This window comes from Chanodichthys erythropterus, chromosome 22, assembly GCF_024489055.1.
Source record: "Chanodichthys erythropterus isolate Z2021 chromosome 22, ASM2448905v1, whole genome shotgun sequence".
Classification (NCBI taxonomy): domain Eukaryota; kingdom Metazoa; phylum Chordata; class Actinopteri; order Cypriniformes; family Xenocyprididae; genus Chanodichthys; species Chanodichthys erythropterus.
The window spans coordinates 35742327-35767281 of NC_090242.1; the positions used below are offsets into that span (position 1 = coordinate 35742327).

The window sequence follows — 24955 nt, forward strand, 5'->3', positions numbered from 1 at the left end:
CTGGATGGCGCGATTGACCAATCAGAATCAAGTATTACACAGAGCTGTCTAATAAAAAAAGATCATTGAAAATTATTTAAAAAAAAAAAAAAAAAAAAAAATATATATATATATATATATATATTTATTTATTTTTATATATATATATATATATATATATATATATATATATATATATATATATTTATATATATATATAATTCTTTTAATTCAGCCACATGCCTTGAAACAGAGAAACTGTGATTCACTTTGACGAGAGAATCAGCAAGATTAATTTCTCTCTTCTGCCGAAGATTAAGAGATTGAATAATATATGCACAGCACAAATAATAATCGATAATGAAAGAAAGGAAATGAGGAACTTAAATACACAAAGACTAAGAGGTGTGATAGTAAATGAGTGTCCATAACATTTAATTAGTGGTGGGAAAAGGAGAACAAATGAACACAGGAAAACAGGTGACTAAACATACTGACAGAAAACAAAAACAAAACTAAGGCAAAACTTGACAGAACTCCACCCTTCCAGAAGGCAACTCCTGGCACCGTAAATGATAAAAGTTCAAATTAAGTTCAGGAGAGTAGAGGAGCAGAGGACTTCCACGGCAGAGCTGATGGTGGGAGAAGCCATGGAGGATGCACTGTTGGAATGGAGCAGGGCTGACAAAGGAGCTTGGCGCCGACTGGTCGATGGGCAGAAGTGAAGTAACTGGTTCGGAGGCCCAAGGTGAAGTCAAGAGATCCACTCTCCAAGGCAGAGCTGGTGACCAAAAGATCTGCAGCGAGTCCAGCTTGAAAGGTTGAAATTAAAAGAGGAGGAGACAAGGGACTTGAGGGAATCAGTGGAGAGGGGCCGAAGAAGTGACTGGTTTAGGCAGAGAAGGCATGGTGGGCGCATCATCAGCGACGATGTAGACATTGAGCAGGGGATTGCCTGGGATCAGTGTAATTACACATTTCAGTGTAATGTTTTTCAACATTAAGGGGTTTCCTTTAAAATGACACCAATTTTATTTATTTACTTAACTGTATGTCATGTCAATTTCAGTTGGAAATCCAAAATAAGCTTAAGAGCTTAAGGGGTTAAATGAGGCTGCAAACCTGTTGTTGTACCAACATTACAGTGTAACAGCGATATGACTGGGTGGGGAGTTTAATTGCAGGCCACAAACCCCAACCCCACCCCAAACAAGTTATAGTGATTCTTTTAAAGAGAACTTGGGTAGGGTTTTCATTTCTTTTACTACTTCTTGCTGTGCTTCTTTTAAAGAAAACTTGGGCAGGGGTTTCATTTCTTTCACTTCTTGCTGTGAGTCTTTTAAGGAGAACTTTGGCAGGGTTCTCGCTTCTTTTACATCTTCTTGCTGTGAGTCGTTTAAGGAGAACTTGGGCTTGGGTTTTATTTCTTTTACTTTTTGCTGTGAGTCATTTAAGGAGAACTTCGGCAGGGTTCTCACTTCTTTTACATCTTCTTGCTGAGACTCTTTTAAGGAGAACTTGGGCTTGGGTTTTATTTCTTTTACTTCTTGCTGAGACTCTTTTAAGGAGAACTTGGGCTTGGGTTTCATTTCTTTCACTTCTTGCTGTGAGTCTTTTAATAAGAACTTGGGCTTGGGTTTCATTTCTTTCACTTCTTGCTGTGAGTCTTTTAATAAGAACTTGGGCTTGGGTTTTATTTCTTTTAATTTTTGCTGTGAGTCTTTTAAGGAGAACTTTGGCAGGGTTCTCGCTTCTTTTACATCTTCTTGCTGTGAGTCGTTTAAGGAGAACTTGGGCTTGGGTTTTATTTCTTTTAATTTTTGCTGTGAGTCATTTAAGGAGAACTTCGGCAGGGTTCTCACTTCTTTTACATCTTCTTGCTGTGAGTCATTTAAGGAGAACTTGGGCTTGGGTTTTATTTCTTTTACTTCTTGCTGTGAGTCTTTTAATAAGAACTTGGGCTTGGGTTTCATTTCTTTCACTTCTTGCTGTGAGTCTTTTAATAAGAACTTGGGCTTGGGTTTTATTTCTTTTAATTTTTGCTGTGAGTCATTTAAGGAGAACTTCGGCAGGGTTCTCACTTCTTTTACATCTTCTTGCTGTGAGTCATTTAAGGAGAACTTGGGCTTGGGTTTTATTTCTTTTACTTTTTGCTGTGAGTCATTTAAGGAGAACTTCGGCAGGGTTCTCACTTCTTTTACATCTTCTTGCTGAGACTCTTTTAAGGAGAACTTGGGCTTGGGTTTCATTTCTTTCACTTCTTGCTGTGAGTCTTTTAATAAGAACTTGGGCTTAGGTTTTATTTCTTTTAATTTTTGCTGTGAGTCTTTTAAGGAGAACTTGGGCTGCTGATTCATTTCTTTTACTTCTTGCAGTGGTCCTTTCTTGGACTGTTGGCCTCCAAACTTATTTGGACTGTTTCCTCCAGCACTCTGAAAATGCTTGCATTCATTATATTTGACTTCCTCAAAAAGGAAATGAGAACAATTGATGCTGAATTCTGAAGCTGAAGAGAGAGAGAACGGATACACCCTCATACACATACATTAACACAAAAAATACAGAAATCATTGTTGCGTTCTGTCATACTCACTTTTACCAACATTGTCCTGCATCTTCTGTAAGACACTGAGCTTCAGGTTGGTCAGGTGATCTGTGAAAGTGATCGTCACACTTGGACTGGGGTCTGGATCTGGAAGGCTATGCTGGGCTCTGAAACAACATTCAAGAGTCAGAGATGTTGAGCGGTACAGGCCCTCAAAAAAAAACAAACAAAAAAAAAACGGTTTCCATACCGACGTAATGAATCCGCTCTTCAACCAGATGGATCATGATTAAATATTTTGACTGTTCCAGTCCAATCTGAATTCTGACCTGTATTGCTGCCTGAATCATAATCACACACTGTTTGTTGATGGCCAGAGGGGAACTGGCCCCCTGACTGACCCTTGTTTCTCCCAAGGTTTTTTCTACATTTTTGTCACCTGTTTGGGTTCCTTGCCGCTGTCACCTCTGGCTTGCTTAGTTGGGGACACTTGATATTCAACAAGTTTTTGATCTGCCTGCATTGACACCATTGTATGCGAACTGAACTGAGCTGGATGATGACTCACTGTTTTCTCCTGAGCCTGTTGTATAGATAAATCAATACTGAACTTACTTAAGCTGGACAATGATACCAATTTCCTCTAGAGCTGCTGTGCAGCCAAAAAATTTTTCCAGTTATCAATGTAAAGCTGCGTTGACACAATCTGCATTGTAAAAAGTGCTATATAAATAAAGGTGACTTGACTTGAGTCCAGAAGGACAGAGAGAAAGAGATATGACACAAACCTTTGCAATGTGGCCTTAAAGTTCTGTAAAGAATAAAAAAAAGAAATGCAAATTATTCAGCAAAATTGAGTTTGGCTTAAATCTCTGAAATTGACATTCATATAATTGGAGAATAGTGAAGATTCATTGACACCTGCAGGAATGAGACATCTTCAGGCTTCATCTGCTTCTCCATGTCACTGATCATGCTTGTGAGAGATGAAATCTGTTTGGTCGTCTCCTCCATCTTCTCCTCCATCATCTGACTCCTCTGTTCTTCTTCCTCTCTCAGTGCTGTTATTCTGGACGCTTCTTCAATGTGTAGAAACTGGCGAAGTTCCTCAAACTCCTCTTTAATCTTCGTCTCTGTGAGTTGAGCTTGAAACTGAAATTAAAGATGCAACAATATTGGCTAAACCAGATCTACATCAGTATCTTCAAGAATTGCATTAAACACATTGTTTATTTCAAACCTTAATATCTTCAGCAGTTTTACACAGATTCTGTTCATGATTCACATATTTTCTCAGTTCCTCCTGTAAGCATTCCAGTGAAGGTTTGAGTATCTCCTGAAAGAGAACAAAAAGAGTGTTGAATTTGTTTTTATTTTGGGGTTTTTACCTCTTTTATTTAACAATAGTGCAGACAGTGGAGGGAATGGATTTGTGCTGACAGATGCACCATAACTCAAAACATTTTTACTACTTAATGACACAATAAACTGAAATATTAAAAGCAAACATTAGATAATTTAGTGCTAGTATCTAAAGAAATAAGACTTTTTGGTAACACTTTACAATATGGGTGCACTAATATGCATTCATTCATGCATAACTAATGCACAGATAATCATGTGTTAATGAATGACTCATGAAGGACTATTCATTAATGATTACTGCATCAGCAACTAATAAAGAGTCTGTGTGATTAATAGATTAAGTAATATATGAATTGTTATTAATTAAATAGTTTCATAATGTATTAATTCCTTAACATATTTTATTAACTAATAGTGTAAGTTAATGTGTTAATTATGATTTGCTAATGATTTGCAAATGTATCATTATGTTATGACTTTACTTATTGAGGCACATGGCTATTAACTAATTGTTAAGCAATATGTCATCATGGTTTTGATATCACTAAGCCATGGATGTCAATTTCCAACTATCTACAACTGTGATTCCACTGTACCAGATGAACTGCTGCATCCAGAACCTTGTTGTTCATGGCACAGGAATGTGTCAGGTTAAGCTTGAGGTCAAGGATTCAAAGGCAGAACACTGAGAACATGTGGCCGGGCACTGCTATTTCGCAACACTGTGTCAAGACCGGACAAAGACAATAGATCCTGTTATAATAATCAGTAACAGTGATGCTACACTGGATGCGGGACGGCACTACATGACACAACAAAATGCTACTTCTGTTATGAAGGACAAATGAACTTGCAATGGTCTGTCACATGACTCGATAAGGGTCGCGTCCAGTTTAAACATAGTGTAACAGTGGTCAGTATTTCAGATTCTGGCGTGCTGATATTGATGTGCAGCCCAACTTACCCATCCTTCAAACACATTCTCTGACATTACACTCACTGCATGTGCAACTTTCAAATCCCATAAATGACATATTACTTAACAATTAGTTAATAGTCATGTGCTTCATCATTCATTAACACATGATTATCTGTGCATTAGTTAAGCATGAATTAATGCATATTAGTGCACCCGTATTGTAAAGTGTTACCCCCCCTTTTTTTAAAGTTTTTTTTTTTTTTCATGTCAGTTGCTAATTTGTCTCTCAAATTCTTATTGCTGTATTGCAGAAAAAATATTTCACTCATTATCTGTAATGGGGGACCTCAAAAATGCTGGAGAGCTGGACCAAACAGTGAATTTTATTAAACACAAAGAGAGAGAAACAGGAACAGATTTAGCGGACCAAAAATTACATCCAAGAAGGACAAGACTTGACAAGTAACATAAGAAACATTGGGGTTTAAATACACAAGCGGTAACAGGCAAACAAGACACACCTGGAAATACAACAAGAACTGCAAAGGACGGACTTCCGGGATGACGAGGAAGCGAGCAAAAGCGTAATATCTTAACTCCCTGACGGAAAAATACATAAAAACCTGAAAATTATAGTATAATATAGTATGTCAGGGAGTAAACAAAGAAGAATAAAGGCGAATCAGCAAACAACTACTCAACCGACAGATCTTTTATCCTCAGAAACCAACGCAGCTAACGAGCTAGCTAAAGATAACAAAAGCATGGAAGCTATTCAAGCTACTATCATTGCAGAGCTAAAAAAAGTTCAAGATGACGCTAAAAACGAGCTGATCGACAAGATTGGGGCATTAAATACCGAAGTGAGTGGTTTCCGAGAAGAAATGGGGAAACGTATGGACGACATTGCTAAAGAATTAAAAGAAGTGACTCAAAGAGTGGAGGAGACAGAGCAGAGAGTGACCGACATTGAGGAGATCAATGCCGATGTTAACGATGCCCTGGAACACGCTCTATACATGCAAAAGGAGCTCCAAACACGAGTAACAGAGCTGGAAGCACGTTCACGCAGGAACAATATTCGCATACATGGTATAACCGAAGAATCCGAAGGCACCAATATTCAACTTTTCATGGAGAACTTTTTAAAATCAGAACTTTCTCTCGCTAATACGACACTTAACATACAGCGCTGCCACCGCTCGCTAGGCTCCAAACCACCACCGAGTGCTAATCCCAGATCCATTGTCATGTGCTTTCTGGAGCACACAACGAAGGAGAAAGTGTTGCGCGCGGCATGGGAGAAAAAGACTATTCAATTCCTTGGAAAACGTGTGTACTTTGACCACGACTACCCCAGTGACATTCTCTCCAAGCGCAAATCTTACAACCCAATCAGAAAAATGCTGAAAGAGAAAGGCTGTCGTTTCCAAACTATGTACCCGGTCAGACTTCGCGTGTTCTTTGATGAAGGCCCAATCATTTACAAAAGTCTAGAGGAAGCTACGGACGACTTGAAGAAGAGAGGGCTAATACAAGATGATGTGGTGGAGGACACCGCACCCGCCGCACCCACTCACAGGACGAGGAAAACCCCTTGGGAATCAGCGCGTGGAACCGGTCGGAACAGAGAGGAGCGCACAAAACATATTCAGGAAAAGCTGAAAAGATTCAAGCGCCCCGATAATAAGGACTAACTAAAACGTCCCAGCTAGTCATCTCTACGTGCTGGAATAGAAAAGTAAACAGAGGATTATGACTCCGCCCTTAAAAAAGAGTGACATTGTTATTGACCGTCACATGAGGAACGCTTTCTCTTTGCGCTGCTACGATAGAGGAGAGGAAGAGTGGCAGCACTGAGAGGGATGCCCTGGTTCTCCAGGCTCTCCTCCCCCCTCCAAACATGAAGGTGGACTTACACTTCACTTTTGGAAGTCACCCCTTTTTTTTCTTTTTTGTTCAGGAGTGTTTTACGTTCTTCCTTGCAGACCTTCGTTTGTTCAACAGAGCATCTAGAGATATATATGTACATTATTCTATACCCCCATAAAGATGACGGTCAAACAGTATTATAAGGTAATTACCCTTAATGTAAATGGTTTACATAACCCAATTAAAAGAAGCAAGGCTATTGCTAAAATGAAACGCGGGAAATATGACATAATATTCTGGCAAGAAACGCATTGTTCAGACGCAGAGCACGAAAAGATACGCAAAATGGGATATAAAAACTTGTATTACTCTTCATACTCAAAAGGTAATTCTAGAGGAGTTGCTATTCTTCTACCAAGCAGGCTAAATTTCCAATTTTCATCTCAGGTTAGCGACAAGGAGGGACGTTATATATTGGTTAAAGGATATATAGATCATAAAGAAGTGACTCTCTTAAACGTTTATAGACCTCCAGGTAAAGACAATAGTCTAATTAAGAGAATTTTTGACCTTATTGTAACAGAAATATCGGGAGTGTTTATTTGTGGAGGTGACTGGAATATTTGTCTTAACACCTCCATAGATTCTTCGAGCAAAATTAAAAAACCTCAAGCAGAGGCAATCCTTGTTAAGAAAATGCTTAAGGAAGTTGGGATGATGGATGTATGGAGAAGTCTGTATCCAACAAACAGGAGTTATACTTTTTTTTCTCATTCTCACCGTGTGCATTCACGCTTAGATTATTTTTTTATGCTAAACGCTGACAGACATAGAATTGTAGAATGTGAAATAGGAGTGAAGGACGTATCCGATCATGCAGATGTATGTTTAACATTACATTTAGATAATGACCGTAAAGAAACATTATGGAGACTGAACACCAGTTTTTTAAAAGATAGTGAATTTCATAATTTTGTTGAAAAAGAAATTAGAGACTATACAGACTATAACAATGACACCTGCACTTCTCCAAGTATATTTTGGGACGCCTTAAAGGCCGTTCTTAGGGGAAAATTGATTATGTGGTCTTCTATGAAAAAAAAAGAAAGAGAAAGGCGTATCAATGATTTGACCGCAGAACTAAAGTCCCTTGAACAAAAACATATGCAAAATAATAATAATGACCTATTAGAAAATATAGCAGAAATAAAGCAAACTTTAAACAAGGCCTATGAGGATCAAATAGAAAAGAAAACCAAATTTATGAAGCAAAATTACTATGAAAATGGTCCCAAAGCTAAGAAACTTCTTGCTTGGAGATTACGTAAACAGCAGGCTGATAGATTTATACACAAGGCGAAAAACCCTCAAGATGACAACATACACTCTAAAAAATGCTGGGTTAAAAACAACCCAAGTTGGGTTGAAAATGGACAAACCCAGCGATTGGGTTGTTTTAACCCAGCGGTTGGGTTAAATGTTTGCCCAACCTGCTGGGTAGTTTTATTTAAACCAACTATTATTTAAAAATTGCTATATGGCTAGCTTAAAATGAACCCAAAATAGTTGGGAAATTAAAAACCAGATGCAATTAGAGACAACAATAATAGACAAAAGGTGAATGTTTATTAATAAGCTTTAATATTTTATTAATATAAATTAAATAGTTTTATAGTTTATTAATATAAATTTATTAATAAGCAATTTAATAAATGTTTATTGTTTAATAATTATTCATTGAACATGAATAAATGTTCATTTCCAACATACTTTGGGTTAATTTTAATTAAGCAATACAGTCATTTTTAAACAATAGTTGAGTTAAATAAAACTACCCAGCAGGTTGGGCAAACATTTAACCCAACCGCTGGGTTAAAACAACCCAATTGCTGGGTTTGTCCATTTTCAACCCAACTTGGGTTGTTTTTAACCCAGCATTTTTTAGAGTGTACACTATAATTTGAAAGACATACAAAATTCTTTTGCAGCTTTCTATACGCAACTATATACCCAACCACACCCATTGGATCAAGAAGCTACAAACCGTTTTCTGTCCTTGCTTGACCTACCATCAATAGGAACAGAACAGAACGAAAGGTTAAATCAATTAATAACAGAGGAGGAAATCAGTAGAACAATTTCTAAATTGAAAGTAAACAAAATGGCAGGTGAGGATGGTTACCCCGCAGAGTGGTACAGACATTTCCGAAAAATTAATTATTCCCCAACTTAAAAATTGTTTTAACCACATCTTAACAGGAGGAGAAATACCACCATCCTGGAAACGGGCGGTGATTTCAGTTATACACAAACCAGGCAAAGACAAAATTGAATATGGTTCGTATAGGCCAATATCGGTTTTAAACATTGATTACCGCATATTTGCAACAATATTAGCCAAGAGGCTTGAATCAATTGTCCCTGAACTAACAGACACAGATCAATCTGGATTTGTACGAAACCGACAAACTCATGATAATGTAAGGCGGGCCCTCCATCTTTTTGATAAAATGAAAAATAAAGAATCAATAGCCGTTAGTCTTGATGCTGAAAAAGCATTTGATTCTGTTGATTGGGAATATTTATACCTAGTTTTAAACAGATTCGGATTTAATAGTAATATTATTGGATGTATAAGATCTTTGTATGACTCGCCATCTGCCAGAATTAAAATAAATGGGGACCTTTCCGACACTGTGAATTTAGAAAGAGGCTGTCGACAGGGCTGTCCCCTTAGTGCGACGTTTTTTGCTCTCTTTATTGAACCTCTTGCTCAAGCAATCAGAGAACATAAAAACATCTCCGGTATTATCATAGGAGACTCGGAACATAAAGCATGCTTGTATGCTGATGATGTCCTCTTAACATTATCTAACCCTAAAGTGAGTTTACCCAACCTCTTGTCCTTACTTAAAGAATTTGGTACCTATTCAGGATACAAATTAAATTTGCAAAAAACTCAGATTATCTCATTTAACTATCACCCGTCCATAGATATTAAAAAATTGTCAAAATTCAACTGGAAAAATAACAAAATAAAATATTTAGGAATCCAAATTCCAAAAGATCTTTCTAGATTGTTTGAGGAAAATTATGCTATATTGACCTCAAATATTAAAGCTGATATACAGCGGTGGTCTCTGCTGCCAATGAATATGTATAATAGGATTGATAGTATCAAAATTAATGTGTTACCAAGGATTCTCTATTTGTTCCTGGCACTGCCAATTCGGATACCACCCAAACAATTTTATGATTGGAATAGAATGATGTCACATTTTATTTGGGCAAAGCAAAAACCAAAAATAAAGTTCCAAACATTACAGTTGCAAAAGGAGAAAGGCGGATTGGCTGTACCATGTTTGGAAGATTACTACAAAGCAGCACAGCTGCGAGTACTGATAGGCTGGAGTGACCCAACATGCGAGGCTAAATGGAAGGAAATAGATCAGTCATATTTTGACACCCCCCTACAGTCCATGCTCCGTGATAAACCTCTTCTCAATAAACATTTAAATTCACAATTGCTACCTTCCTCGATAACAGTACCAATAGAAATTTGGTTTAAAATACTAAAAAACAGCAACACTGAGAGGAGTGCCAGATGTTTAAGATGGCCAGCCTATGATTCTGAGTTTTTACCTTCAAAGACAGATTGTGGTTTTGTGCATTGGTCTCAAAAAGGCATCACAGGATATTGGACTCTTTCAGATAAGAAGGTTCTTAAAAGTTACTCACAACTTTCAGAGACATATAATTTACAAAAACATGATTTGTTCCGATATCTTCGGCTGAGGCACTATTATGACAAAAATATAAATTTTATGGAAGAAGAAGTAGGACTGGTTAAACTTCTGGTAGAATCTTGCAAAGGTAATGCCCCTAAGAAACAAATATCAAAGGTATATACATGTTTACAAGCTGCAAGAAACCTCTCAACCACATATATTAGACAAACATGGGAAAAAGAAGCAGATATATTAATTTCTGAAGATGATTGGTTGAACATATGTAAGACTGCCATGAATACCTCATCTTCTGGTACTTGGAGGGAGTTTATATGGAAAAACATTGTACGTTTCTTTATTTCACCATATGTTAAGAGTAAACAATGTAAAGATCCAGACAAAGCTGTGTGTTGGAGAAACTGCGGTGACATCAAAGCAAACCATTTTCATGTTTTTTGGAGCTGTACCAAAATTACACCCTTCTGGTCAATGGTGGTAAAAGAAATAAAAAGCATAACTGGACTGGACTTGCTATACGATTTCACAATAGTCTATTTAGGTAATCTACCTCAAGAGTTAACAAAATCAGAGAAGTATCTTCTGTCAATACTATTAGCTGGTGCAAAGACAGCCATAACACGCAAGTGGCTGTGTGAAGATGTTCCCTCCAAAACAGACTGGTTCCAGATCATCACAGACATTCGCGAAATGGAAAGACTCACATTCTCAATAAGGTTGGCCTCGGACAAATGTAAACTTTATTGGAAAAAATGGGACAACTATATGAAACGAAACTCTGCCTTTAGATATTGACAAGTATTTTATTATGCTGAAATATCAAGTGTAATAGTCTAATGGTATTGTGTGTGTGCAAACTAGATGCTCTGTGATTTTGTTATTGTTTTGTGGTCTGCTGTTTTGTCATTTTTGTAAAATAACATTTGTGAAAAATAAAGTTTAAAAAAAAAAAAAAAAAAAAAAAAGAACTGCAAAGGACTACAAAAACATGGTGCAGAACAGGAAATTACACACCATGGAAAATGTCCATGGAAAAACAGTCTGGCATTATCTTAAAACCAGACACATTTATTTATTAATTCTGAGTATACTTAAAATTATACTTCCCCTATACAATTGAAAATGTAAACATTTCATTTATTTGCATATTGTCAGATTTACAACTTTTACAATCTGTTTATGGCTTGAAGTCAGAATAAAATTATTAATTAAAGACATAAAGAATAATTTAGCAAATTCAGTAATTGCCAAATTGCAATTTTATCAGATCTTATATTATCTTTGGTTTCAGATCATTTAACAGATATAAAAAAAAACTTATGCATTGTTCCTGTTTTAATAAACCCACACAATTATATTTTGTTTTTCAGTATTGGCTTGTCATTGTGAAAATGTCAATAATTATTGACATTTGATGATTAAACAAAAAACATCATTTATCTGACCTTATTGTCCATCGCAGCTTCATCGATGGGACAGAATCTGTGGTTGGAGTGTTTTCTGGAGTCTCGACACACCAAACACACGAGCTGTTGATCATCCAGACAGAAGAGTTTGAGCTTCTCTTTGTGATCACTACAGACCATTTCATCTACAGATGAAGATCTCTGACTTTTCTCCTGTTGAAAACTCTCACACAGGTTCTTCAATGCCAGATTCAACGGAGGACGATCATTTGAAGATATTCTTCGGCAAACCGGACATTCTTTTAATGTTTTATTTTCCCAAAATCTCTGAATACAGACTGAACAAACACTGTGGCTACACGACAAAAGAACAGGATTTATATAAATATCACAGCACACTGGACAAGAGAAATCCTCCTCAGCAAAAGATTGTGCCGCCATTTTTCTAATTTACTTAGAAATGAACCTCAGAGTAAAGTTTCACTTTCAATTAAAGGTAGGGTAGGCAATTGCAGAGAGGCTACCAAAAGCATGCTCCTGTTTATTTTTGTAGTCTGAGGCGTTGCTATGGGATGCGTGCGTTTTGATGCACGGACTGATTTTCCACAGTCTGTTTGGAAACATGGGCTCGTCTCGAGCTATATATGGTTCTTTCACTGAGTGCCTATGGCTGATGGAAGAAAAAAAATAAACCAAACAATTTAATTTTTTCATCAATAATCAAAGCTAGAGTGTCGATTTAATTAAAAATCTATATATTATATATTTTAAAATATTACGTAATTCATCAAAGCCCGTTTGTCATGTAGAATACACCAACCAATCGTGTTCCAGCACAAGAAGTTCAAATTTAATTTGACAATGTGAAGTGGAGCAGTAATTTTCCTTTCCAAATCATAAATCGGTTGAAAATTAAATGGACAGGCGAAGTTGCATTTGTGGAGTGATTTCTGTGGGTTGTCTCATTTTATAAATCAAATTGCATTGCTGACTAAATGGATGTTAACTGACACTTAAGCACTGCACAAAACCATGCAGCACCAAAAACTCGCATTAATGGTAAGTAGAGTTCAATTCATGTATATTGATACAGTTTACTATATGATGAAACTATCATAGTTAATGAAGCCCAAGTGCCACCTACAGGCCTAAACACTTTATTACCATTTTTGATAATTATGCAACATTATGAAATAAGTCTCTTCTGCTCATCAAGCCTGTATTTATTTGATCAAAAACAGTAATATTGTGAAATATTATTACAATTTAAAATAACTGTTTTCTATTTTAATATACTTTAAAATATTCCAGTGATCATAGCTGAAATTCTTCGATAAATAAAAAGTTAAAAATAACAGCATTTATTCAAATGCTGTAAAATTTCACAATATTAGTTTTTTCCTCTGTATTTCTGATCAAATAAATTCAGGCTTGATGAGCATAAAAGACTTTTTGCAAAAGCATAAAATATAAATGTATCCAAACTTTTGTATATTATACAGTTGAAGTCATAAGTTTACACACACCTTGTAGAATGTGCAAAATGTTAATTGTTTTAACAAAATAAGAGGGATCATATAACTTTTTTTTATTTAGTACTGTCCTGAATAACCCCATTCAGAAGTTTACCTTGGTTGTTCATACTGAGTCTGGTTACCTGATGATCCACGACTGTGTTTGTGTTTTGTGATGGTTGTTCATGAGTCTCTTGTTTGTTCTGAGCAGTTAAACTGAGCTCTGTTCTTCAGAAAAATCCTCCAGATCCTGCAGATTCTTCAGTTTTCAAGCATCTTTTGCATATTTGAACCCTTTCCAGCAGTGACTAGATTTTGAGATCCATCTTTTCACACTGCTTTTGCAAGAAGTCTCTTATGCTCATCAAGCTTGAATTTATTTGATCAAAAAACTGTAATATTGTGAAATTTTACAGAATTTGAATAAATGCTGTTATTTTTAACATTTTATTTATAGAAGAATTCTGAAAAAAGTATCACAGCAGGTTATAAAAATATTAAGTAGCACAACTGTTTAAAACATTGATAATAAATATAATATATATAATCCTTTTTTTTTTTTTTTTTTACATTGCCCCTTTTTTATTTTTGAGCCCCTGCCCGAGGAACTCTCTGCACTCTCTGCTCCAAAGCCACGCCTCCTCCAAAACACATGAATGCGCACAGCCAGAGCAGTCAAAAGACCAGAGTTAAATTACCTCATATCTCAAAGCACATAACATTAAAATAATAAAGAACGTAAACAACTTACAGAGCTCTTACTCACCTGATTCCTGCAGATTCATTTCGACTTTGTTGACAGAGAAATGCATTTGCTTTGAATGCAATGATTGGATGAACATTTTGCAGTCATGTGACTTCTACAGAAGATATATGTGCATTTTAATACTTAGACCACTTCTATTATTGATTGCTATCAAGATGTTTCAACCAAGAGAGTTTCAACCAGTATAACAAATGACTACTTTTAATCTTTTAAAATGAAGAGCTTCACATTTACAGCAGGTACTCCCAAAAACATGCATCAGCAATATTAATAATCATCAGGAATAATAATCATTACCAAATTATTCATTGTTCAGCCTGTGTGAACTATAACTGCAGATTAACAGATGTGTCTTTTATACTGGTTACCATATGGTTTGATATATGTGTGTTATCTACACTTGTTTGAACTTGACTTTTGATTCATAATCGTTTTATTGTATAGTGTTTACTGAAAACACGCAAACACCATTTACATTTTATTCATAAGTTCAAATGTGGTTAAGCAACAATGACATTTAATACAGCACATAGCAGTAAATGTGTATAATGCACACTAGTCTGCTATATTAACCACTATATAGTGTACTTTGCATCTTCATAAATTGAGCTATATGATAATGATCTCAAAATAGACATTACAGTAAATACATCTGTTATCATCAATAACAAAGTTACTGTTGTGTTAGATCAAATTTATAAAACAAACAATCTTCAAATCATGGCTGTTTTTAAAGATGGAGTTTTATTCATGGTTGCAAAATAAACAGTACCATGAAAAAAAAAAAAATAGTATTGTGTTTTTATATTGTATTACATACAATTGCTCTTGAAAAGACAGCATTTAAACATTCAACAGAAACTGGAAATGAAGGGTTCAAATAAAACCATCTAACTTAGTAATGTTATCAACAGAACGGCTGAGAAGAACATCAACAGAAAAGTGCAAAGGACAAACAACACAAGCTAAAGCCCATAATGCCGTGCGGTCCTTCAGCAAACTCTCATGTTATATTCAGACTTTAGTGTCTAAAACAAACTGCACTGCCGCTTCACATTGGTCCAGAATCCAAAAAGCTGTTTTGCACCTTCAGAATTAAACATTGTTATCATTTCACTCCTTTCTGCCTTTAAAGAGTCATGTGTTATTAGAGAATTGTTCATACTGCACAGGTTAGTATTCAAAAACAGATGAATCTCAGGAAAACTGCAAAGAAACGTACAGGTCATAATTCAACTCAAAACAGAATTCAAAAAATTTTATTATGAAAAAAAATTGTCATTACTGAAATACAGAGAAAAAGTGTTAAGTACGTACACATAATGGAAGTATCTGTTGCACTAATTTAATAAACAACCAATCTTTTGTATTACAGTAATGAGGATTTTTTTGCATTATGGTTATGAGGATTTCAGGATCAAATGTGCAAAGAAAATCTTAAAAATAGATCATTTTCTGTATGCAAAATAATTATTTTCTCTTTTAAATTTGTGTTGAAATATGAAGTGGGCGTTTCTTTGTGAGATTCACCATTTAGACGTCCATCTTGAAGCATGTTAGCAGTGGTTATTCAGGATGATTGAGTGAAAACTTTCACAGTGTTACTAGAGACACACCGCAGGAGTGTGTGTTCATCAATAAACCAATCCAGAACACGCATATATCATCATCATCAGCGGCTGTTTGAAACTTTAATAAGAAATAATAGTGTCAAAGTTACAACAGTGAAGTCAAGTTACTTGACATGTTTCGAATGAAACTTACGGAGCCGCACATGACGTGTGGACAAAAATATGGCATGAAACCAATTAAAAATTCATTCTCACGTTTTGATTTAACTAAAACAAGGGAACGATTATTATTAAAACGTGGCCATATGTTATTATATTGTGAGCATGATTTACTTAAAATGAGAAAATGAATTAATAAAACGTGCTGATGTATTAGTATTTTTATCATATTTTTTCCCCCGCATGTCATGTGTGGATCCGTAGAAACTATATAAACTACAGCTAAAAATAACTACAAAATATATATAAAAGCAAAAGCAAACGTATGTCATTCATATTACTGCAGGATGAAAGTCACAGCTAGTTTTAAAACAAACCTTCACAAGGACGAAAAGTGTTTTGTGTTTAGACATGTAAAGCTACAGAAACGCATCTTTGTAGGGCGAATCTCACAAAACATCCACATTTCATCCCAAAATTAAAAAAAAAAAAGAAAAAGTAAATTATATTTTGCATAAAAAATTATAACAATTTTCAAAGCAATTGCACACATTTTGACTCCTTGATTTCAATTGTGAATTAAAAGATAATTGGTGGGGAATGTGATTATTTGTTATGAAAATGTCACAAAGCAAAACATTTGATTTGTTTGTAGAGGTTTTGTGAGATTCGACCAACGCTTCGCACTAATGTCCATTTAAAAAAAATCAGTCAATGAGTCGATTTCCATCCAAAAACAAACTTTAGCTGATCAGAATATTATCGTAAGCATGTTTTACACTCTTGTGAACCCGATTGCTTGAAACGATTTCATGATTATATGAGGCATTTCACTCCAGGTCATATTGTGTTTGAGATGTTTATAGTCATGATTTGAAAAGCCATAAACATGCAGCGGAGTAAAGATCTTAATTTAACACCAGGAGGAACTTTAACTTGAGTTCATTTACATTCCCGATACATTATAGTGGTTATTCATATTCAGATTTTTCTTTATAAAAACAGAGATGACTGATGTTCATGCTTAACAAGCCGCACTTAAAGTGCACTTCAGCCAGCATTTATAAAGAACTGTTAAAAGAATAAAAATGTAATAAAAAGATCGACACACTAAATGTGAACACAGTACAAAAACAAATCGATTTAAAGAAAGGTATTGCCAAGCTTCCTCACTGGGTTTCAGACTTCTTTTTGTTTTTCTTCAGGAAAGACGGGGTGCGAAACTTTTTCTTCTTCTTTGAAGGGGATTTGTTTGGTGATTCATCACTGCCGTGGTCACCGGCCGCATCGTCCCCTGCGACAGGCTCCTCCCCCTCCGGCTGAGGGGCGGAGTCTGTCTGTTCAGGGGCGGGCTCTTCTGCAGGGAGGGCGGCGACTTCTGAGGCTTCGTCGGGGGTCAGATCGGGGAGGGTCTGTCTTAAAGTGGCGGCGTCACTATCGTCTTTGAACGTCTGTTCCTGTTGTGCCTCTGTGGAGGATGAGGGGAAAGATCACAGTGAGTTTGTCGATCGGCTCACGGCATGGAAACCGTCCAAGGGGAAATTCAGCACTCTTCATGTGTGAAGCATGGAAAAAGCATTTCTGACTGTAAACCTTAAAGACCTGACTGATCTCCAGACACACACATCTTTATCTTTAAAGGGTTAGTTCACCCAAAAATGAAAATTGTGTCATTAATTATGTCGTTCCACATCCATAAGACTTTCATTCATCTTCAGAACACAAATTAAGATCCTTTATATGAAGTCCGAGAGCTCTCTAACCTCTCCATAGAAATCCAACGCAACTACCACTTTCTAAAGATGAATGAAGGTCTTACAGGTGTGGAACGACATGAGGTTGAGTAATTAATGACAGAAGTTTCATTTTTGGGTGAACTAACCCTTTAATTACCAAACTGCTACACCATGAAACACCTGCATCCCAATGCAATTACCTAATTAACAAAAACTAGATGTACTGGCCACACAGAACCACCAATTTCAAAGTGAACCATGAAAAACTGTGCCTAGTTTGCAAAATAGGGATCTTAGTTAACAATAAAATAGTAAATAGTAAAAATGAATGCTTTAAAATAAGTGTACAGGACTCTCAAATATATACACATCAAATTATTTTACAATTATTGGTTCATTGGTTAAACATTAAGATCCCTATCTGCAAACTATTAAAGACCATTAAAAGCAGATTTAAATAACAGTAAAACCTGCATATCTCATCCTATATTTTGCATATCTGTCACTCAATAAATCCTAATATATAATAGCAATTAACGGGGTTCAAGCGTTTTAAGATTTGTTAAAAGATTTTAGCAAGCTTGTAACCATCTCGATCATACATGGAAAATATCATTTACAGCCAATACAGGCAATTTACCTTTGTAAATATTTGATTTATAAAGCTTTTTAATAGATATCAAGTTTGAGCCAAAAATCTAGGACTAGTTCGCCAAAGTTAGTTTTAGAAATAATCACTAATATTTAACGAACGATTCGATGGATGGCATTGGTCCTAGAGGCAAAGTTGCTGAGAATGAGGAGTTCTACCATGTGGTATGAATTTTGTGAGCGCGTGCGAAAAATCGCACGATACATCATTTTTTTACACACGTGAAAAACATGAAGGCGCCTCTCAGTGGCCGATTTCTTTCGAATTTCAAACATGTCCAGCGAGATTCATTCCGATCGGCCTCTGTTAACCTTGTCTGATAGCTGCTCAAATTTCATTGAACATGTTTTTCGAGATACGTCAATGTCCTCATAGACAATCATGACAGCTCGGACGAAGACTCTGCACACCAATTTTCAAGTCGATCAGACTAACGGCAAAGTAGTTATAGCCGTTTACATGTTTTTTTCCCTGTTATAGCGCCACCAAGTGGCCAGTCGCCGTGTCCTTTTTCATGTGACCACAGAATGAGCTCTTACAGAGGTGTGCCAATTTTGGTGAAAATATCTCTTTCCGTTCACGAGTTATAGCCATTTTAGTAAAAGAGGCTCCGCCCACTTCAAACGCTTTGACGATTCTTAGGGACCGTGAATCGAAATTTAAACTTTTTTTGATAATTATTGACAATCAGACTCCGGAGAATCTCGCTGCACTGGTTTGGTTCTGATCGGGTCAGAAACCTAAGACTAGTTTGCAAAAGTAAAAAAATCCAAAATACCCCCAAATTTTGAGTGAATCCGATTTCATACTTTTGACCTCTGTAGCGCCCCTGTCAGGCCAATCAGGGCAAGCCTTGGTGACATTGTAGACGGTGTGAGTACTACCAGCCCTGAAAGTTTCAAGTCTCTACGACTTATGGTTTGGTCTGTCCAATCACTTTTAGAGGAGAATGCAGATCCTTTGGAAATGTAATAAATTACATTAGTGTTTCACGCTTGAACCCCTCATTATTCAGTTATTTTATTCTCCATCAGAAGCATCAGGCTGAAAATACAGACCAGCAGTGACCCAGTTCATGCAGGTAAGCAGCGAAACAGAACCAGTCTGGGCTCTTCAACACATACATCTATGAATGTGACATTCATATTTCCTCTCGAACAAACACCAGTAATAAAGACAAACATATGTAACGCTCACTACTATCTGATCTCTACAGAGACGAACCAGCTTCAAAACCACACAGCAGCGTTTCACTGACAGTCATAAACAGAGAAATAGAGATATTTAAAACATTATTCACACCAGAAGCGCAATATTCATACATTACCTGTTCTGCTGGAGCAATACTAGATTGCATTAAAATGGCAGATTTCTTTGTTATTGTTATAGAAGTTAAAAGAGGAAAGATGTAGAAGTTTCTAGGGAGAGATTTGTTGCTATAGCATGATCTCACCGCACTCCAGACGGACCGAACAACATCCGACAGGTGTTTTTACCTTTAAAATGACATCTATAATAATAATTTAAAATGTTATTGGATTTATTATGCACAATTCAGCGATTGTAGAAAAGACTGGCAGAGTTGTGACAGCAAGGAAAAGTTTAATGACATCCAATCAAATCCTGAATTATAAAATCGGTCACATTATAGAAGATAAATGTGTTACAAATGCAGATTTCAAACGGCATTCGCAACCATACGACTGACTGGAGCTGAGCGGCGTAAATCATCCCTCACAACAATCGAGACCCAGAGGAAAGCGAGGACAGGAAGATGAGTTAGACAGCAGAGGAGTGAGGTCGAGTGAAGCCGTGCAGAGGGAAGCAAACTCAGGTGTGGGGAGGTGAGGTACTTACTATGGTAACAGGTACTCTTTTGCATTTCCATCTCCTGATTGTGACGCAGCCACGAAGAAGAAAAAGCACAAGTAGAGAGAGAATGTCTATGCAGATCAAATCACAGCCACCGGGTTAAATTAAAAAGAAATTAACAGAAACCGTAAAGAGACACAGGCCACCGGAAGTAAAGAATGGTTGCCGAGCCATTCTTAAAGACCCCAGAGAAATGAGCATGAAGGGTGAGTGAGAACATTTAAGACAGGTGATTTACAAGACATTTCTCATTTCGGATTACACCTGAGTTTCGGGATACAGCAGCTGATCTGAGTGCATATGTGAGTGTGACGTTCTGGTGTATTAAAGCTAGTAAGAGTATAAGAATCTGATGACATTCAGGGCCTGAAATACTATGAATTCACTAGAACTGAATGATTTACTAGTGACCATTTCATATCATAAGCAGAACAAGAGCAATTCAGGGTTATCGTTAAAACTAAAGTTTTAAAAATACTTCTGTTAATTAAAATAATCCTGAAATAAAATAAAATATAAATATTAGTTTTAAATGAAAATTAAAAATGTTGCCTTAGTTGAAGCCCTAAAATTATAACCTGGAAATTAATTATAACTAAAACTGAAATAAAAATAAATTAAACTTGCATAGCAATATTAAAAAAAAAAAACCCTAATAAAAATGACAAAAGATTACTAAAAATATTTAAAAAGCTAGTTCAAAATATTAATAAAACTAATAAAAACAACAACAACAAAAAAATTAAATAACACTGGTGCAATTGGTCAGTAAAACCATGCTTGCATGAAATGCAAAAAGTTTTTTTAAAATGTTTATTTAAATCATTGTTATTTTACTTTTTGTTTATTTAAAAAGGCATCAAGTAGATTTATAATATTGTCCTATTATTCATAAATGATCGGCTATTGGTATCAATGTAAAAAAGGTGAAAATATTGGTGTATCCTATAAATAGATACTATAAAGCATTGTATATTACATAATCTCAATATAAAAGCTCCTATTTTGATAAGATGGGTGTAATCCATAGTAATAAAGACCAAGAGGGTAAAATAGATAAAAAATAAAATAAAAAAAAAAGATAAAAGGGTGAAATGAAAACAAAAAATAAAAATAAATATGATTTTTTAAAAAGGCTTAACTTGGATTTAAAATGATTTTGTCATTAATCCTCCTTTAAATGAATTTAAATCATCTGTCTGAAGACTTTCTTTTAAATTGTGGGGGTAAATGAACAAAACATCAATGATGCCCTTTGGTCTGTTATTACGAACAGCAATAAATGTCTAAAAATGTTAATTAACAAACGTACAGACAGACATTAGCAGGTCTCAACCTCCTAGAACCGGCTCATGCTCAGAGAGACGCCGTCTGAGCGGATGGACGTACCTTCCTCCACACGCACAGGTGAGCTCGGGGGAGTGCAGGTGGCGCTGGGAACCTGCCCCTCTTCAACCTCCGCTGTCTGACCTGGAAACAGCACAAGAATCATTACAGTCCAGCCGTCGCCACATCAAAACCTTCTCAAACGCTCAGATCTGACATCAAAACACTGCAAGTAATGTGACATACTACAAAAATTCAGATTCCATGTGGGATTTTTTTACATATTGACTGATGGATAAAATCTGTGAAATGCATGTAAATATGGTAAAATGCATTAAAATGTATACTTTTGGTAGACAAAATAATATAAAAACTGCCAAAATATATCAACAGATGATTCCTGATAATGTCTGACTCAACTGTCGTTAACTAAAACTAGAAGAACCATAAAAAACATTTTCATTGCTTGAAATAAAATAAACATTAACTGAAATAAAATTCAATATAAAAAACCTTAAACTTATTTTTTTAGTTAGTGTTTTCAACTCGTTTATATACCATATGACATTGATGTACTAAAATAGAAAAAAAAAAAAAAAAAAAAACAATTGCCAAAACTAAATTGAACATGAAAATGGATCATATAAAAAAACACTAATTAAAAAAATATTATTAAAACTATAATAGTACATTAAATCATAATAAAAAACAACAAAAGTACTAAAACTAACTCAAATGAAAATGTATATAATAAAAATTAACTAAAATGAAAATGCATAATATAAAAAAACTAATTCAAAATAAGAATAAAAACTAATAGTACATTAATGATACTAAAAAAAACAAAACAATAAAAAGTACTAAAACTAACTCAAATGAAAATAATATAAAAACTAACTAAAAAATTAAAATCAAAATGCATATAAAAATAAATACTAAAATTAAAACTAAAACAAACGGATAATATAAAAATAAACGCTAATTCAAAATATATAAAAAACAATAGTACATTAACGATACTAAAAAAAACAACAAAAGTACTGAAACTAAAATGAAAAAGGATATTAAAATAAACGCTAAAATTAAAACGAATAAAAAATAAACACTAATTTAAAATATCAATAATCTGTATATAAAGGACACTAAACTAAAAAAAAAAAAAAAAAAAAAATTTATATATATATATATGATTCTTTCCAATTTCATAAATGCTATAATAACAGTAACATTCATTTGCATGATAAAGTAAAAAGGAAAACCATTGAAAAAATGCTGAAGAACCAAGAAACAAAGCAGCACATCAACATTTAGTCAAATCTCAGCTCAGACTCAGAGACGTCCATCAGAAACACCACATTAGTACAAGAACATCGAAATAAACCCCAACAATCAGAGCAGCGAATCCCACTTCAGAGGACAGCGAGGAGCCCGCAGGTGATTTCAGTCCAGGAGTAAGATTGGAAGAGTGGACGAGGGTCTTTATTATCAGATCCAGAGCAGGGGTTTATGGGACGGGACACCGGTGGACACGAGAACAGAAAGCATGTTGGATCACCAGGGTTTGAAACAGCAAGAGACAGGAAGGAAGAAAGAAAGAGCCCAGCAAAGTCAGACCACAGCCCAAGAGGAGAGGCCTTCCGCAGGTACCTGCAGGCGGCCCGTCTCGTTCAGGCTCCGCGTCACAGCCCAGAGCTTTCAGAACCGCGGAGTGAAACTCCTTATGAGGGGATTCTAGAGGATCCGCCGGGCTGTCGTGACCCGACGCTCGGCCAGATTCAGTGCCGCGGCTGGGGATTATGGAGGGTGGCGGGGTCGCGGTGGGCCGCGGATCCTCCTGCGCGGAAGTGACGTCTGGAGCACCGCCGACGGGTGTCTGGACTCCTTCAGGAGTCGAGGCCGACTCTTCCACCTGTGCTAAATGCAATACAACAGTTTCTCTCCTGACCTGCAGTGGGCGCTGTTGGGCTGCAGGATTCATGTGCAGGGTAAAATGCCATTTACAATAAATGAAAACACTTTGTGCTCCTGAGATGGTCAACAGAAGAGACATTACTTGTGCTCAAAATACCTTCTGGGCCTTTCTGCTTGAGCTCCACTTCCTTGCGATACTCCTCCAGATCCTGGTCTGTGAACTTGTTGAAGGGGTTTGGACCAGTTTTACTGACAATGACCCGTGGCTGGTACTCCTTCTCAATGATGGCTTTAGATGCGGTCACTAGCTCCCCCTGCGGGCCAAAAGAGGACAGAACAACAACAGCTTAAGCCCTGGTATCATTCTAAAATTGAAAAAAGCAACCTAATTTGTTTATATACACAGCAAAATGTTTAGTTTCCCACTTGTATTCACCCTATTTAACATAATTTATAATCTTTTTTATTATAAATTATGTTAAATAGGGTGAATACAAGTGGGAAACTAAACATCCAAATGGCTTCAATGTCTTCAAAAACAGTTTAAGATAAAATAAGATAATAAAAGAAGATAAAAGCTCAAGTATCCCACTTAAAAACATATTCACTTTTTATTATCTTTATTGAAACTCAAATCCCAGTTAAGTACCTTTAATCAAAAAATGCAACATATTTATTGCAACACAAACAAAAACCAGGCTGTGAGGGATAAAAGTACATGTTTGTTTGTCCTGCAGCTAGTAAAACATTTAAAATACACAGATTCACAAATATCAAGTGCACTACAAAAACTACATTTTGAAATTTGACCTGAAGGTATGACATATTACTTTCAGATCCTCACTGCCTTGTTTTTGTCAAATTAATCTGCCATGATTAGTCTCAAGAGACATTTGACACTGGTTTTGAATTCATCAGAGCAGACTCAGCTTTTATAACACAAAATAACCTCAATGTTTCTGGATGTAAAGCTACAGAGTACTGAAACTGTGTGTGGTTTGATGTTATCGCAGGATGTACCTTTCGAATAGACCTAGAAGGACTAAAGCTCTCTGAAGTGTCAATGCCATCAATAGAGTCCGTACAGTCAGAGAGAGGAGCGTCCTGAAACAGTAGAGCTGGTGAGCAGCGCACAAGCCCACCACAAATACTGACCACACACACACACACACACACTCTAACTAACTAATGAGGCAAGCCAGAACCAATGCATACAAGCAAAAGACCACACATTCTTGATTATCTATCTCTGTGAGGACATTCATTGACACAATGCAGTCTCCAGCTCCTTATCCTAACCCTACCCATCACAACTAACTGCCTAACCTGAACCCTGACCCTAAACCTGCCCTTATCCTAACTATAATCTGATCCCTGAAAGTCTTCGCCCTAAAACAGGCCTTTAAAGACTCTCTTTGTCTGTCCTCACTCCACTAAACTAAAACTGGTCCTCACAGAGATATCTGTACAATTACACACACACACACACACACACAAACATACACACGCTCAAGCTTACACACACACATGCACACACACACAAGCAAGCACACACGCTCAAGCACACATACACACACACACACACACGTACACACGCTTCAAACACAAGCACACAC

General features: G+C 36.1%; 2 protein-coding genes across 18 annotated transcripts in view; both read right to left on the reverse strand.

Annotated features, from left to right (window-relative positions):
- Positions 1 to 412: 412 nt before the first annotated feature.
- LOC137012490 (uncharacterized) lies at positions 413 to 12376 on the reverse strand. Its single transcript, XM_067375745.1, has 6 exons — positions 11872 to 12376; positions 3765 to 3860; positions 3446 to 3676; positions 3313 to 3335; positions 2573 to 2691; positions 413 to 2485 (listed from the first exon to the last, which is right to left on the reverse strand). The coding sequence occupies exons 1-6, from the start codon at positions 12271 to 12273 to the stop codon at positions 1194 to 1196; spliced, it is 2163 nt and encodes a 720-aa protein (XP_067231846.1). The 5' UTR covers positions 12274 to 12376; the 3' UTR covers positions 413 to 1193.
- Positions 12377 to 14587: 2211 nt separating this feature from the next.
- The window catches only part of add1 (adducin 1 (alpha)), a 41563-nt gene continuing 31195 nt past the window's right edge, over positions 14588 to 24955 (reverse strand). For 2 of the 17 annotated variants that reach the window (XM_067377065.1, XM_067377063.1), the window contains exons 14-18: positions 24360 to 24443; positions 23497 to 23653; positions 23076 to 23342; positions 21492 to 21572; positions 14589 to 17310 (exon numbers count right to left, since the gene is read on the reverse strand). In XM_067377065.1, the coding sequence (XP_067233166.1) occupies positions 17012 to 17310; positions 21492 to 21572; positions 23076 to 23342; positions 23497 to 23653; positions 24360 to 24443 (888 nt within the window). In that variant the 3' untranslated portion in view covers positions 14589 to 17011. Of the gene's footprint in view, positions 17311 to 20086; positions 20122 to 21414; positions 21573 to 23075; positions 23343 to 23496; positions 23654 to 24359; positions 24444 to 24955 lie in introns of those variants that run through there. The other 15 variants (XM_067377069.1, XM_067377076.1, XM_067377075.1 and 12 more) reach the window with 13 other exon arrangements.

What these genes read in the sequence shown, in the direction of transcription:
- LOC137012490 (XM_067375745.1), bottom strand. Translation starts at nt 12,273, where the DNA reads ATGGCGGCACAATCTTTTGCTGAGGAGGATTTCTCTTGTCCAGTGTGC. An exon ending in AAGCTGCGATGGACAATAAG is followed by an intron (nt 3,861 to 11,871) that starts GTCAGATAAATG and finishes GTTCTCTTTCAG; the next exon opens with GAGATACTCAAACCTTCACT. An exon ending in GCAGGACAATGTTGGTAAAA is followed by an intron (nt 2,486 to 2,572) that starts GTGAGTATGACA and finishes CTCTCTCTTCAG; the next exon opens with CTTCAGAATTCAGCATCAAT.